The 16,740-nt window shown below is 35.5% G+C and overlaps 1 protein-coding gene across 5 annotated transcripts in view; it reads right to left on the minus strand.

The window, feature by feature from the left end:
* The window catches only part of LOC110454214 (myosin-IIIa-like), a 46,401-nt gene extending 29,928 nt beyond the window's left edge, over positions 1–16,473 (minus strand). For 4 of the 5 annotated variants that reach the window (XM_021503608.1, XM_021503606.1, XM_021503607.1 and 1 more), the window contains exons 1-9: positions 16,277–16,472; positions 9,070–9,138; positions 7,838–8,071; positions 7,077–7,179; positions 5,288–5,444; positions 4,386–4,491; positions 2,484–2,606; positions 1,642–1,750; positions 910–1,023 (exon numbers count right to left, since the gene is read on the minus strand). In XM_021503608.1, the coding sequence (XP_021359283.1) occupies positions 910–1,023; positions 1,642–1,750; positions 2,484–2,606; positions 4,386–4,491; positions 5,288–5,444; positions 7,077–7,179; positions 7,838–8,071; positions 9,070–9,138; positions 16,277–16,390 (1,129 nt within the window). In that variant the 5' untranslated portion in view covers positions 16,391–16,472. Of the gene's footprint in view, positions 1–909; positions 1,024–1,641; positions 1,751–2,483; positions 2,607–4,385; positions 4,492–5,287; positions 5,445–7,076; positions 7,180–7,837; positions 8,072–9,069; positions 9,139–16,276 lie in introns of all 5 variants that reach the window. The other variant, XR_002463354.1, reaches the window with a different exon arrangement.
* Between the last annotated feature and the right edge of the window lie 267 nt (positions 16,474–16,740).

Genomic DNA, 16,740 nt, shown 5'->3' on the forward strand with positions numbered 1-16,740 from the left:
AGAATTCATGGAACATGTAGCAATAATTCAGATTCAGGAATGGACATACTTTAAGTGCCTGCTTTTTGTAGAACTGCATGGATGGTGCAATACCAAACATTGATTTACATGGTTGTAATTTCAATGACTCATTAGAATTTATTTTCTCCCACCACCACTATAGGTTTCCTCAATCCTGACTCATTGGATAAACCTGCTAGGAGTTGGTAAACATTTTTGGTTACCCACAAGTGGGTGACACCCTGGACGTGATTTCATTGGTCAATTTATTACTTATGACATCAGGTAACAATTCTTTGTGACGTCATGATTCACAATTGTTTCCCCTATCGGAAGCTGACAGGGTATATTTTCAAGGGAAACATGTGGCTTTACAGATAAAATATGGATGTTATGGGAGAAAAAGGACCCCAAACTCTTGTAACAGATACTCGGTTAACCTCGTGCCTTTATACAATTTGAAAATTAACTAACTAGAGTTAGATAAACATGATAACCTACAGTCACTCATTGGGGAACCTCCATTTATTCCCCAGAATAGGACTTCACAAAAAGAATTTAACACCTCATGATTAGTTATGCATTTGTACACAAAATTCATAAAAATCAGAATCACTATGACTTACAAGGCAACTTAGGCGGGTATCAAAACCAAATTTATATCTGAAATTATTGAAAAGACCTAAAAATATGTTATTTCTTAAATTAGCCCCCCCATCCCCCCCCAAAATAAAATCCCTTTTGACCTACATGTGTCCCCTATTTTTTCAGTCATGATACCTGAAATATACAGATTTTATTTTTTATTCAGCAAGGAGGAGTATATATGGGGGAAATTATTACAACAACAAAGCTTTACTGTCTTTTCTATTATCTGAAGAAATGTGTGGAGGGACCGTTGTCACTTACCAATCTCTTTATGTTCTGCGTGCATCACAGGAGGGGCCAGTAACTGGTTTACTTTGTTGACGATCCATCCAAAAAGTCGGCCGTAGATAGCCTTGGCCATGGCATCACATGCATCTGAGAATTATCACGTTTTGTTTTAAATTTTGACCATGCAATTTTTTAAATCTTCTACATTTGGAATCAAAAAAGATATTTCTATTATATCTAATTTTGCGAAAATTAAAATGTTAATGGATTTTCTGCATTATAAAATGTATAAAAATGTTTGTGTTGTAGATTGAAAATGACACCATTCACACATAGAATAGGGTTGTCAACAGTTAGCCATGCAGTTACCTGCATGTTGGAACATTTTTCAAGTGACTGCATGCATGCATGGTTACTAAAATTTGACTTTTTGCCAATTCTATTCTAATGTCACTCCTATGCAAGATTAGCTATTTATCCAGTAGTTCATCGATATGAGAATGGCATTTTCAAATTTATTATATTAAATTTTCTTTTCCAATCCTGTTTGTGAGTGTAAATAATATTTAACCCATTCACCCCTTAAGTCACATTTGCACCTTAATTACCAAATCAAAGACTGGGCATGTCCAGTTTAAATATACAGTAGAGGGGTGAATGGGTTAATGATAGGTCAAAGTAAAGGTAAAGGAAGCCAGCTAGGAGACTCCGGCAGAAAACGGTCAAAATGATTGCGTTACAATTTTTATCCTACATCCTACATACCTCTAGCTTGCTCAGCACTGTAGTTGCGCTTGACCTGTTCTCCGCGGGTGAATGTGACCATTGCGGTGAGCGTCCCCACCACTTCCTGTGTGTTGATACCCAGAAGTTGCTGTGGAAAATCGATAGAACACTTATCATTATTGGTAACCCAATCTGTATATCTTATTTGGCCGTTTGAAACCAAAAAATAAATATCGTAATGAGACGACCTTTATCCGAGGTTTTACTTGATCTTTCATCCCATTAATTCAGGCATTTTAGTCATATACGTATCATAAGGCCAAAAAATAGATATGAGTGTTTCCGTTTTCACGACCGACCCTAGATTTTTGTGCCTACCCTAAAGTTTTTTATTGGCATTTAGTGTTAAGCTTTGTTAAAGTCAGAACTCCTGCTCTATATAAACATAGTAAAAATATTAAAAACTAGAAAACGTCTGTAATACATGGATGCCCCCATCACCATGTGAAATTAGTTTCAATGTTTGATGTTAGATGTTTGACGGGATGAGACGGGACAGGACGGGACGGGACGGACATGGGCTAAATGCACCCCCCTTTCCGCCCACAATTTTATGGCGAGATAAAAAAAAACTACCGATTTATCGATACCTACATTTTTTTAAAGCAGAAACAGGAAACACACAAATTTAGTTTTTGGCCTAAACAGAAATCTGTTTATAATATGTATGCAAAACAAATTATCGTACACAAAATGTTGTAGTGTTTGTCTTTACGCCATTAGAAATAGTGATGTACGTTATATGCCTAATTGAACTGTAATGTAAAAAACCTATGAGTCTGCATTTCAGGATTTAAAAAACAATTGATGAAACCACCCACAGAGGCCACTTTGACTGCTCCATCCTCGTCCTTAACAAAGGCAGCATCGTTATCATCCATGTCAAATGTGACATTTCCCAGGTGTAGTACACTGGCTATCATGTTGAACGTACTCATCTGATCCTGTGAAAGAAAACAAATGAAAACAATATAAAAAAAAGCGTCCCCTTAGAATCATATAAAACAAATAGCACAAATTCAACAAGAGTCCTGCCATATGCCTGACCTTTTCCCTGGACTTTTTTTAGTTACAGTTACCTTGACCTGAGAGATTTTTACCCCCCCCTCCCTATTGCACATATACATATCACAGTGAATTAACAAGTCAAATTTCAAAAAGATTAGTCTTCGGATTCTGTGATAAGGATCAACCCCCGTCCCCCTCCATGGTTTATTTAGTTACAGTGACCTTGACCTTAGAGATTTAACAAGTCAAATTTCAAAAAAGATTAGTCTTTGGATTCTGTGATAAGGATCAACCCCCGTCCCCCTCCATGGTTTATTTAGTTACAGTGACCTTGACCTTAGAGATTTTTTAACCCCCCATCCCTATTGCACATATACATATCACAGTGTATTAACAAGTCAAATTTCAAAAAGATTAGTCTTCGGATTCTGTGATAAGGATCAACCCCCCTCCCCCCTCCATGGTTTATCTAGTCACAGTGACCTTGACCTTAGAACATCAACATATCACATAGAATCACAATGTCAAACACTATGGTTGACCTATAAACAGCAACTGTGACCTTGGAGTTTACCTTGACCCTGAAGTTCAATCTCATTTATAATATTCTAAGACTTAGTACTTGGACATTTGTATAAACTTTGATGAAATCTGATAAGAAATGAAGTAAAAAATATCATGGAAATGAACTGTGATGGCAGAGGTCAGATCAGCACAGGACGGGACAAACAGCCATGGATGGGGAACCCTTATAATGCCCTTCCCTGCCCCCAGTGGAATAAAAGAAACTTGATAGTGACCGTAAGGATGCTGGGGCAAAAAACGAGACAGAAGGAAGTTGTTTATTTTTGGGATGAACAAGAATTTAAATTTGTTAATGAAATAATAGATGTTAATATATATACACTGCAGTGAAATATCTGGTGATGAGCAGTGTATATATAGCAACTCGTCTTTCACCAAGATGGCCAGGGTTTGATTCATGCTTGGATGTGAAAAGGTATGGGGTCACCTGCATGGCCACATGGGTTTAATCTCCGGGTATTCCCGTTTCTTCCAACATTAAGATCCCCATACACAAATATTCGGAGTAACAAGGTTGATCAAGTAAGATATATAGGATCTTAAATGAGTTTTCATTTCATAAGAGATTTTATGAAACAAGTCTTAGGAGTTTTTATTTTTGCGAGCCTAACTTCGAGACGAGCTTCATAAAAGCTCATAGGAAATGAAAACAAATAAATTCAAGATACTTTTTATTGCATAACTCAGAAAACTTACATTTTGACAGGTTTTAAAGCCAAAACATAGAGGGCTTAATCAAACGGAGACAGCCATTTTGTTGCGCCATTCACAATTTATGACGTCATGTCATTTACCATGTTATGATCACGTCACAATCAATTTCTGACTGGCACAGCCAATGAAAAACACTCCAGGGTATATTACACTAGTGACATGTAAAAATATTACATGGGCAAATTCACTGGATAACAGGCCGATTATGTGATTAAAGTTGATATAATGTTTCATACCTAATTGTTGTGAANAATTTAAAAAAAAATAAAATCAGATATTCAAATAATTCTCATATAGATGATAACTTTTTTTATAAAGATTTTTTTTCTTGCTGAAAGTGGTATGTTAATGAAAATATTTTTCTTGCTGGTAGTGGTATATGTATCTTTGACCTTTTGACCTTTAATGTTTCTTACCTCATCCGTGAATCCCACCATATCCATGGCATTGACCAACTCCTCGTATCGACTCTTCATGAGGGCGGGGTCTCTGCTCAGGGACGACGCCCCATTGGTCAGATACCTGAGTAAGAAACAAAACACAATAAATGGATCACTTTCATTACTAGCCATTTACTGAGGTAAACATGAAGGGAAGTGAAGATATGATTCAGAAACCTATTTTACACCGTATTTTAATACTTGAGGTCACTCAGTGACCTCTTTCTAGGATGCAACACAAAAACAGTGGCTTAGATATGCTCTGGCAACCATTGTTTTAGCACTTAATTTAGGTCAATGTCGAAGGTCAGATAGAGGCCACATGACTTCATTTTAGTATGTGACACTTTTCTTTTCCATTTTGTACCAAAATACAAAGTTTACAGCCTATCTAAGAAAGAGAAGCTCAGATATGCTCAGGAAAACCTGTATTAAACTGCATTTTGATTATGCTTGAGGTCGAGGTCAAAGTTCAAACATAGGCCACAGTGACCTCATTTATGATGTGACACATCACCTTTTCGCTGTTCCTTTATATAAAGTATGATGCAATTGACAAACTAGAGGCTGAGATTTTCTCTGAAAATCTGTATTAAACTGTTTTTCAGTACATGAGGTCAGGTCAAAGGTCAAACAGAGGTCACTATGACCTCATTTAAGGATATGAGTCACTGTCTTCATATGATGAACCCATATACAAAGCTTAATTGTTGTCCATTCTTGAAACAGTTGACGAGACATGCTCCTGAACCCACAGACAACACCGACAGATGGATGGATAAAGTAAACATTATATATCCCCGATTTCAGTCAAAGCATGGGAATTAAATATTGAAAGTAATTGTAACTTAATAACTTGCATAAATCCTGTAAATCACCTGAACTTATCTGCCGACTGGAGATGATGAGCTGCCTTGTACTCTTTGGATAAACCAGCAAACATGTAGTAGAATATGTGGAAATTCTCCTCGTTCTTCCCCTGACTGACAACCCTCGACTTCTCCAGCAGGTATTCCGATATCTTTGCTCCCATTACTGAAAATTAAATCATAATGAAAAAGTAAGAATAATGTTGTAAATAAATCAAAACGAGAAAAAGTCTGTAAAAAATAAATGCCCCCAGCTTCTATGCATAGTTATAGTGCCATTATTTGACAAAATTTCTATAAATACCGTAGTAACAAATATTAACCGTGACCTTGTCCTTGACCTTGGAACCCCGAAATAATATCTTTTGAAGGTATTTTCAATTACTTGATATTTGAATAAAGTTTGATAAAAATTGGTTTGTATATGTACTTTTCTTCCCTATCAGACAGTGGTTTAGTTTGGTTTAGTGTTATTTAACGTCTTATCAACAGCTATGATCATTTAAGAACGGCCTCCACTGTGTGCAAGATGCATGCGTGTAGTGTATGCGTGTGTGTTTTGGGAGGCTGCGATACATTCGTGTTTGTCTCCTTGGGATAGCGCAGAACTGATGCTGACTTATCAAGTCAGAGCTACCTCACTGTAACATACTGCCGAAGACACCCGGGGCCAGCAGGACACCTCACCTGGTCACATTATACTGAAAACGGGCGAACCAGTCGTCCCACTCCAAAATTGCTGAGCGTTAAGCACAAAACCCACAGCCTTCCTCACAGGGGCGAACACTCAACTAAAGGCCAAAAGTGAGGCATTGATTGTCAAGGGAGACTTTAGGAAGAAGAAAGTTGTTTAGAACGAAGAGAAAAGATAAAATCCCACATTTAGTCACCTTTTACGATCATACAATGGGGGCAGCAGGTACAATTTTTATGCCCTACCTGCAGTGACCATTAGACAGTGAGATTCACACTCCCGGTCAGGGAAATTAAGGTATTCCTTTCTCCCACCTCTCACAGGTGTGTCTCCCTTTTAAGCCGGAAAAGATCAGCTTGTCACCCCTAAGGGGAGATATAGCTTCATGCGCGATCTAAGTCATAACAATAGTATGACGTCATGTCATCATTGCAGCAGACCATGGAAGACAACTCTGGATTTGATGGAAAAACATGCAATCAATGCTTGTCCGCAGATCTGTGAGTGAAACAGGACGGAAAAAAACAATCATCCCAGTACCTTGAGGGTATGACAGAGGAATCTCCAACTCTTTGGGACGATATTCTGGAATGTCTTCCCCTCGGATTTAGTCTTACCTAGGGTAACAACGTGGGGGGATTTCCCTGTCATAACAATAACATTATGTCTGGTCAACAATGCAATGACATCACATCAACATTATCAGATCACGGAAGATAAATCTGATTTGCTGGAAATTATGAAATCAACGTTTGCATTTCATGAAATCAGCAATTGTATTTGATTTGGGAGAGTAGTAGTCATTCCCCCCTTTGGGAGTGAAACAGAAAAAAAAATCTCAAGGGGTAAGATTCTGAAATGTCTCGTCCTGGGCAAAGCCTTAGGGCTAGACATTTAAGAATCTTACCCCTCAGGTTAATTTTTTTTTCTGCCTTACTGTCATAGTTGGGAAAGATTCTATTAGTCTTTTTATCATCATTAGAAATAAAACTTCCCCTCCTTTCTCAACACACACAAACCTCAGTATCTGTTAAGAAAGGGATAGATAACTAGTATTACGTAGTTACTGTAAGTCCGTTGTCCTATTAGGATGTATATAATTACTATGTCCTTCTTTAAACATGAGCTGTATGTATTTCCCAAACCGGCTGGAGTTGTCGTTCATTAGAGTCTGGGCATTTCCAAAGGACTCCAGGAGGGGATTAACCTAAAATATCAATAGTACATATATTAACATCCATACTAAATCAATACTTAACATTTCGATACAAACATATATATATATACATGTATAGAAACATATATATTAATAAATAATTTAGTTATCTAGCAGTAAACGGCATTAAGGCATGGATATATTGTTTTTTTTAGGATTTTTATTGAATGTATTTATCTGCAGGAATGATGCTCCAGATCTACATAATTTACCATACCTGTAAAATCAGTTATCTCCAGACTTTAACTCACATGTAAAATTTGTTGTCCCAAAACATCACTCACTTGTAATTTCTCAGGTCCCCAGACAACACTTACCTATCATATTTTTGTTATCCCCAGACATTACTCACCTGCAATATTTTTTGTCTCCAGACATCGCTTACCTGTAATATTTGTTGTCTCCAGACATCACTTACCTGTAATATTTGTTGTTTCCAGACATCACTCACCTGTAATATTTGTTGTCTCCAGACATCACTCACCTGTAACATTTGTTGTCTCCAGACATCAATCACCTGTAATATTTGTTGTCTCCAGACATCACTCACTTGTAATATTTGTTGTCTCCAGACATCACTCACCTGTAATATTTGTTGTCCCCAAACATCACTCACCTGAAACATATGTTGTCCCCAGACATCACTTACCTGTAAAATTTGTTGTTCCAGCTGTGTGTTGCCCCTACAAAGCTCGACCAACTGTTTGATGATGAGCTTGGTGCTCTCTGTCTTTCCCGCTCCACTTTCCCCACTGATAAGCACACACTGGTTATGTGGAACACGTCCTCCATAGCCGATGATATTCTGGTATGTCGAATCCGCAATAGCAAATATGTGTGGCGGATTGGAGCTCTTTTGCTCCAAGAAATATCGCTGACTTTCCTAGAGGCAAAAATATCAATGTTCATATATGACAATGGATAGAACGATATTAATGATTTCTGAAGTAAAGAAAAATGTACAGAAAAAAAAGTTATGAAAATATGGATAAATGAACTTTTTATTTACAAGTATATATTTGTTCACACAAAGAGAGGGAAGAACATGATGTAGGAACACTTGGACACTAGAAAACATCTTCAAGACATGAATCCCCCCTCCACCCCCATCCCCTGGGCCTGCAATTGACCTAAATGGCAACAGTGACAGCGGCATTGAAATTGGGACCCTGAATAAAGAATGTATCAAAGGTATTCTCATGCTAGAAATGTGTGAAAACATTGATGAAAATCTGTTAAAATACATTTTCAGTGTTCAGTCCTCTACATTGAATTGCAAAGAAATGGGGGTGTTATATTGTTATATTGTAGTGCTGTTTATATCTATTTGTATGTATAGACAAAGTCTCTGTCAAATAGGTGACAATAGATTGTATGTATCTGAACGAGTTAATTCCAAGACCTTTACTGATTAAAATAAGCTGATATGGAAGAAATTTTAAGATTGGGTATTATAAGCAATTTTCATTGCAATTATATATCACAATATATTGTTTTCCAAGAAATTCTATGCAATCATAATGATTAGATATTGATAATATGAAAAGTGCATGAGCATCGGTCTATTGGCAAGACTCAATGATAAAATGGAAATTATTTTACACAATTTTTGAAGTTATCACGTATCAAGCTCTACAAAAGGATTACTTAAGAAGAAAATATTGCAATATATTGTCATTTTAAAATCATATTGCAAGAAAATTGCAATATTGATACTGTCCATCTCTAAAATTAATTATTTAAACATTAACAACATTAAATTGAAATATTTAAAATAAAATTGTCTTGAATATTAAAAATTCTGTATATGTTGTCAATAATTTATCAAGATTACTGCAGCCTACGGTGTTAAGTACTTGACAAAGAACATTTAAAACTTACAGAATCCTCATACAGCCCTGGAATCTCCCGGAAAGGGTTCACTGCTATCAATATGTCTCCGACATAAGTCTGCAATTAATACAAGATTATATAAATAATTAGCATGAAAAATGCTCAGAAGTATAATTCAAAACAAAGCAAAATTCTGTAAATTAAGTTCAACACTACTGTAAACATATAATATAACATGTCGGGAAATGAATGCGAATGAATCTGTTTATGTTGGCACAGTTTTTGTGATGTCATCAATATTGATGCTAATAAACAGCAATCTATGCAAGTTTATCAAGTTTACTTGATTTTATCATACAGTATGTGTGTTGCATTTTAAAAAAATAAAAATAACACTGATTGGTACTTTTCATATCAAAAATATAAAAGAATTTTATTGCAAATATGAGTAATATTTGTAAAGTTTATGAAGTGATATAGCTACAATAGAGTGTAAAAACATTTGATATAAATGGCGAATTGTATGATAATTCTCAAATATGCATGGAGAGTAGATCAATTAGGTCATGTTCTTATATGCATGATATTTGTGTTAACCATTGAAAGCAAATTATAATCGATTCCTGTTGTTATATATCCTGAAATAAGGCCAGGGGGTCAACCAATGTTTTTTATAATTTTGCAACAGCCTGTTCTTTTATCAATTTGAAAAATATAGCACTATTTTTATAGAAATTTGAGATATATTTCTCATGTTTTGGTCAGGGGAAACAGTCTGTATTCACTACCAACTCATAATCTCCGGCTCAAAGTAGGGGACAGATTTCATTCAAGTTTCAAGTTTTATTTTTACACTCACGCCACACGTATACGTGCGTAACAAGAGGTCACATATTACATAGTATACATTGATGGACATAGTACACACATAATATGACACATGATACAATTCATACAATAACAACCCATTTCAATAATTCTTTTAGCTAACTTACTTGAGTTATCAAGAAGCTTCATTACTCTTTGTATAAATTTACTTACTTTTGTTAAAAGTACTGTGTTACATATTGAGAACATTCCTTTCATTTTGATATAAGTTGGGTTGACATAATAATAATTTGGTATATAAAGTTGTCTAAGGTCTACAACAGATACATTAGTACATTGGTATAAGTAGTGGTATTCGTCCCCAATTCAGGACAGTTAAATAGCACTTGTTGACCTTTCTACTGGACTGTAATATATGGTTGGGCTTATTACCAGGCATGGGCTTATTGCTGGATAGATACGGTAGAGTACAAAAAGTAAAAGAAATCATACATATTGCAAGACTTATACCTGTTGAGTGAAAGTCGAATCAATATCATTGTAAATACTAGGTACAAAAAGGTCGGTTCACAAAATTACAATTTTTCTTAAATAATCTACAGAGATATAGAACCTTGTGAGAAGCAAATCATTCATAATTTTGTATTATTCAGAGAGTTATTAGCAAAATTGCTTCAAACAATCGTGACTACATGTGTCACGTTCTGAAGCAGCTAAGCAGTCAGATTGCCATTTATTGATTTACATGCAAATTGCCATCTCCAATGTCAGACGATGATTAACAGACAGTTTCGTGTACTGATTCTCCGATATCTAATAATATAATACCTGCATGGTAATCAATGAACTTAACAGGACAGAAACTACATTGTTCAGAACGACGTTTGACACGACACTTCAATCAATCACACTGTTCTGCATGACACTTTGACATGCATGACATGTACATTCTATTCAGTCACAGTACTAGTGTCCCTCCATAACAATTTAACATGACGTTCCATTAACATTTTTCTTTATAACAATAGACATGACCTTCCATTAACATTTTTCTGTATGACAATAGACATGATGTTCCATCAACATTTTTCTGTATGACAATAGCCATGACGTTCCATTAACATTTTTCTTTAAGACAATAGACATGACGTTCGATTAACATTTTTCTGTATGACAATAGACACGATGTTCCATCAACATTTTTCTGTATGACAATAGACATGACTTTCCATTAACATTTTTCTGTATGACAATAGACATGACGTTCCATCAACATTTTTCTGTATGACAATAGACATGACATTCCATTAACATTTTTCTGTATGTTAATAGACATGACGTTCCATTAACATGTTTCTGTATGACAATAGACATAATGTTCCATCAACATTTTTCTGTATGATAATAGACATGACGTTCCATTAACATGTTTCTGTATGACAACAGACATGACGTTCCATCAACGTTTTTTTCTGTATGACAATAGACATGACATTCCATTAACATTTTTTTGTATGACAATAGACATGATGTTCAATTAACATTTTTCTGTATGACAATAGACGTGACGTTCCATTAACAGTTTTCTGTATGTTAATAGACATGACGTTCCATTAACCTGTTTCTGTATGACAATAGACATGATGTTCCATCAATATTTTTCTGTATGACAAAAGACATGACGTTCCATTAACATTTTCCTTGATGACAATAGACATGACGTTCTATTAACATTTTTCTGTATGACAATATCCATGACGTTCCATTAACATTTTTCTTTAAGACAATAGACGTGACGTTCCATTAACAGTTTTCTGTATGTTAATAGACATGACTTTCCATTAACATTTTTCTGTATGACAATAGACATGATGTTCCATCAACATTTTTCTGTATGACAATAGACATGATGTTCCATCAATATTTTTCTGTATGACAATAGACATGACGTTCCATTAACATTTTTTTGTATGACAATAGACATGATGTTCCATTAACATTTTTCTGTATGACAATAGACATGATGTTCCATTAACAGTTTTCTGTATGACAATAGACATGCTGTTCCATTAACATTTTTCTGTATAACACTTGATATGACATTCCTTTGATTCAGTCCCATTTTTTAACACTAAGCTGAATATGATCAAAACATGACTGGGGATTGGGGTGGGGGGATGGTTAGTATGTGACAAACAATAAATAGATTGTTACTTTTTTTCCCCTTTCTCTCTAAAACAATAGGAGTAAGGATGGGGGGGAGGGATGGGGTTGTTAGACCAAAACTGCATATGTATGTTTCAGGTACCCTGACCAACCCTGGTTTATACCTACAACCCTAACTATTTTATCTCACTCAAATACAATTAAATGTCTCATTCCAATGCGCCAAATAGGCAGGTATTAAAACCAAATTTAAATCCAACATCATTATTTAAAAGACCTAAAAATATAACGGAAAATGAATACAGTTGGTCTTAATAACGATATTTAGTAGTTTTTGTAATTTAAGAAATTAGCCCCCCCGCCCCTCCCCCTACTAGACTGTACCCAATTTTTTCAGTCATGTTACCTGAAATATACACTTGTTTTTTTTTGTCTTAGCAAGGTGGTTTATACGGGGGGAAGTATTACAACAACAAAGCTTTGGTAAATTATGTACAACATGCCCCTAAATCTGTGAATGGGTTTATTTATGTGCTGAATCAATCCCTATGAGAAATTATCATTAGAATTGGTCCTGGCTCAAGTCCCAAGGGTAAACAGACAAGGAGACATTTAAGCACCATGTGGGTTTTCTCTTGTGGACCTAAAATACAGGTGTTGTGGTCAGTTTCATGATGTCAGTGAGGAACTGCAGAGATTATACAAATACATATGTTTTAGATCCATATTTATATCTTTATACAAAAAACGTTTTAAAAAATAATCGAAACTGGCCCCTGAAAAGTAAATTTAAACTGTTTATGTAAGAAGAATGCTTACTGTATTTACATCAAGAAGAAAAAATGTGTGAGATTTTAAAACAGTACGAGTCAAAAATATTTTAACGTAATATTAGATGTTAAGAGATTACCTTTCTACCTTGTGTAGATGTTTACCTGTGGGACCACTCGAACAGGAAGTAAAAATTGTCACGTTTGTTTGTGAATACTAGTACGTATAGTGCCTAGTCTGAAAGCTATGATTGTCATTTTTTGGCAAAATGAGGTTAGACTACAATGATCGCTCCGGGCCAGTTTGTTTGGCTTTCTTCAAAGCTCAGGGGGAAAAGTTAATAATGGTATTCAACCAAAATGCAATGGTTATACTGCACTTATTCTAATTATTAGAGTGAGAGAAAAATACTTTCAGTTTAGAATGTGAGTTTCACAATCAGGAAAATCTTAGCAAGACTGGTTTGGTTTAATTTTGTTTAGCATCCTATTAACAGCTATTAGCTAGTCATTTAAGAATGTGCCTCCATGTGTGTAGTGTATGTGTGCATGCGTGTGTGTATGCAGGAGACAGGGTAAGTTGGTGTGCTTGTCTCCTTGTGATAGCCAAGTTCTGATGCTGACTTTATAGTGCTATCTCACTGAAATACCATCCCGAAGACACCCAGCAAAGCATTCCGTGCGGTAACATTATACTGACAATGGGTAAAACAAGTTGTTGCCATTCCCCTAAATGCTGAACGTTAAGCAGGGAATAACAACTACCATTTTCAAGGACTTTGGTATGTCCCGGCCTGGGGACAGAACCCATTGCCTTCCTCATCTGGGCAAACGCTGAACATTAAAGCCAAAAGTGAGATGTTGCCAAGCAAAGCCCTAGGACATAATAGGTATTTAGAAGTAGAAAGAAAGATAAAGATCCCAAATAATGCAATGGGTGCAGCAGGTTTATTTTGGTCGTTTTTGTGTCCCCAAATAGAGTACACCAAAGCAAATCCCCAATTCTACAGGAGGTTCCCATGTTATTCGCCTCCTACGATACTTGCAGTGGGTAACAGAAGGTGTGTTCTTTTTGCGATCCTCCACCTGCAGGGGTGCTAATAGCAAGACATAAGGTAATAGGATTGTGTCACCATTTCTCAGTACAATTTTTTCAAATTTTGTTGTTATATTGCTTTGAAGTAAAGAAAATTTTCTGCCACAAAAAAATACAGGTTGTCAGAATTTTAAGGATTTTAAATGGAAACCTATATAAAAAGGAGTGAATTTTGAAAAAAAAATGAAAGACACAATTTTTGGCAAAATAATGTCAATAAAAATGACACTGCCATAAATTAGTATTGCATTAATGTACATCAATTTAATAAATGCTGAAATTGTGTAAAATAAATGATCTATAAACGATTAAAAATGGACGCTTTATAATAAAACCATATACACATAGTAATTTGCATGAAAGAGTTATCTTTCTTGAAAAACTTCACAGTAGAGAAATAGGTAGCCGGTTTCCTGAAGTAAAGAAAAATGGACACATTTGACTCATTGATAAAAAAACAACTAAATTGATACCTGGATTGCTTTGAAATACTTTAATATTGAGAGAACAAACTGTTCTGTCTATAATAAACATACAATATTCATCAGTTTAATATTAAACATTACAATATGTGGAAATTGTGATACTGTCTCCCTACATTGGATTTTCAACTAGGGATGTACTTCCTATTTCCGTTTATCAATACACTCCTATGACCTTAACTGTATTTTACTTAATCTTAGAATTGATCAGGTGGAATTTCCTTATCGTTTTCACCCATGCAGGAAAAAGTTGTATATATTTTTTTAAACAAATAAAATTTGTAAAGCAGAACAAACAAAAGACTGATGATAACCCAAATTTTCTTCTGTTAATTTCTTCCTCCTGTGATTGATTCTTCCTCCTGTGATTGATTCTTCCTCCTGTGATTGATTCTTCCTGCTGTGATTGATTCTTCCTCCTGTGATTGATTTCATGTGTGCTATCCCATTTATTTTCATGTTATATTGCTATCATTGGAAAAATATCTGCCAATCCCTTTGAAAAAGTGTGGACCACAACTGGATTGCATGAATAACACTAATTTTGAAAGAAGGGGAGATAACTCTTACACTAATCATACATCAGGTAGCATACAACCTTATCAAGGGGATTGGCTAAATAATACTGAACAGTTATATAAATGTTACTGAGAAACCGATAACTTTACAGGTAGAAATGAAAAGACCATAACTTACCCTAACACTGATTAATTCTAGGGTTTTACCTGATAGTGATACAGGTAAATAAATATCAGCTTTATCAGTCCCATAGAAGAGTTTAGATCATACCTATGGTAGGGGTCACAATGAAGGGGATAAGGGATTCAGATGCATAAAGGTGGGGATCCGGTAGGGGGGGGGGAGGGGGGGTTGAAATGGGAAATGGGGTTGAACAAAAATTGAAAAGCATATACCTTGTAAGTATACATTGTATGACCATTCGATGCTATGACACATTTTGCACAATGAACAAACACCCATACAAACATTGACACCAAACCAAACTAATTAAGAAAACGGGACAGCTCACAGGTAGAGAAGGAAACACCAGGTATATATATATATATATAATGTATATCACAACTGATAGTTACCTGTAGCTGATATGCAGGTACATGTATCTATATATATATATATATATTCATACTACTGGTAGCAATTTCAAATTGTCAGAAAGGCCCATACACACCTGCACTTGTTCAGTTATAAAAGGGGGAAGACCCATCAATTCTACCTGGGAACATATACATTGTACAGGACAGCCATGTGTAAACACCAAACAGGTAATAAGATATATATATATGAGACCGATACCACAACTATTGATTCCTGTTCAACAGGATGAGGTATTTTGCCATACAAACTGGCAAAACACGAAGATTTCAGATTCAATTTAAACACACCCAATATTAAACAACTACTTTGAACAGCAATGTAAACAACACCATGATATGAGACTGATTGAGACTTAAAAACAGTTTTAGTCAGAAATATATCAAACACATGCGTGTATTTTAAATGGGTTTTTTGATGAAATGTCAGCAGATTGTGTCTGCCTTAATGTGTGAATCTTGACGTGTGGGTTTACTGGAGTAGGAAATTAACTACATCGTTATGTAAGTGTGTACTCTCATGAAGACTAGTACGTATAACTTATAGTGTATTTTGTACATAGCAATTTTTGTTGTCAATTACAAATATACATTTCAATTGAAAAAGAACGTGTAAGAAATTCATTCATGAATACGCAGAGCTAATATATATTTCTGCGATACATACATATTAAAAAAATACAAACAAGCGTCGAGACGTTATGTGTGTAATGTATTGTTGTCCGCATAGCCTCATAATACACCTATGTACTGATGTAAGTCGTACAACACCTGTGTGATCGTGGCAATTATTACACTCACGTATATGTCATTATTTCTGTATCTTGCTCGTAATTCCTCAAGAAGAACTTTATCGTCGAGTTTCGCCAAAGTGGCGAGATCTTCCACTTTTCCAAGGGCGGGTCTGCCGTCCATATTTTTCAGTAGAGTTCTATTGTAGATGCAATACTTCCTGTATTGCTTGCTACCCGCTTACCTGTGCTGTTTGTCGGTAAGTGAAGCAGAAAGGTTGACTATTTTTAGATCAATAGCCCATTTGATAGGTCATCCCCGATGACGGTCTACTCAGGTAAAAATAACATTACATATTGTCAAATCGTGATTGTGGGAAAAGTGTCAAACCACACCCTGGCCAAAACACGCCGTGTTGTAATCAGCCACAAAACATATATGACGTCAATTATGGTTGACGCTAATCTAGAAACAAAACTCCATTATATATATGTAACAATGAAATGAGCAACACAGACACGCGCAAATGCACG

Source organism: Mizuhopecten yessoensis, unplaced genomic scaffold, assembly GCF_002113885.1.
Source record: "Mizuhopecten yessoensis strain PY_sf001 unplaced genomic scaffold, ASM211388v2 scaffold7725, whole genome shotgun sequence".
Lineage (NCBI taxonomy): Eukaryota > Metazoa > Mollusca > Bivalvia > Pectinida > Pectinidae > Mizuhopecten > Mizuhopecten yessoensis.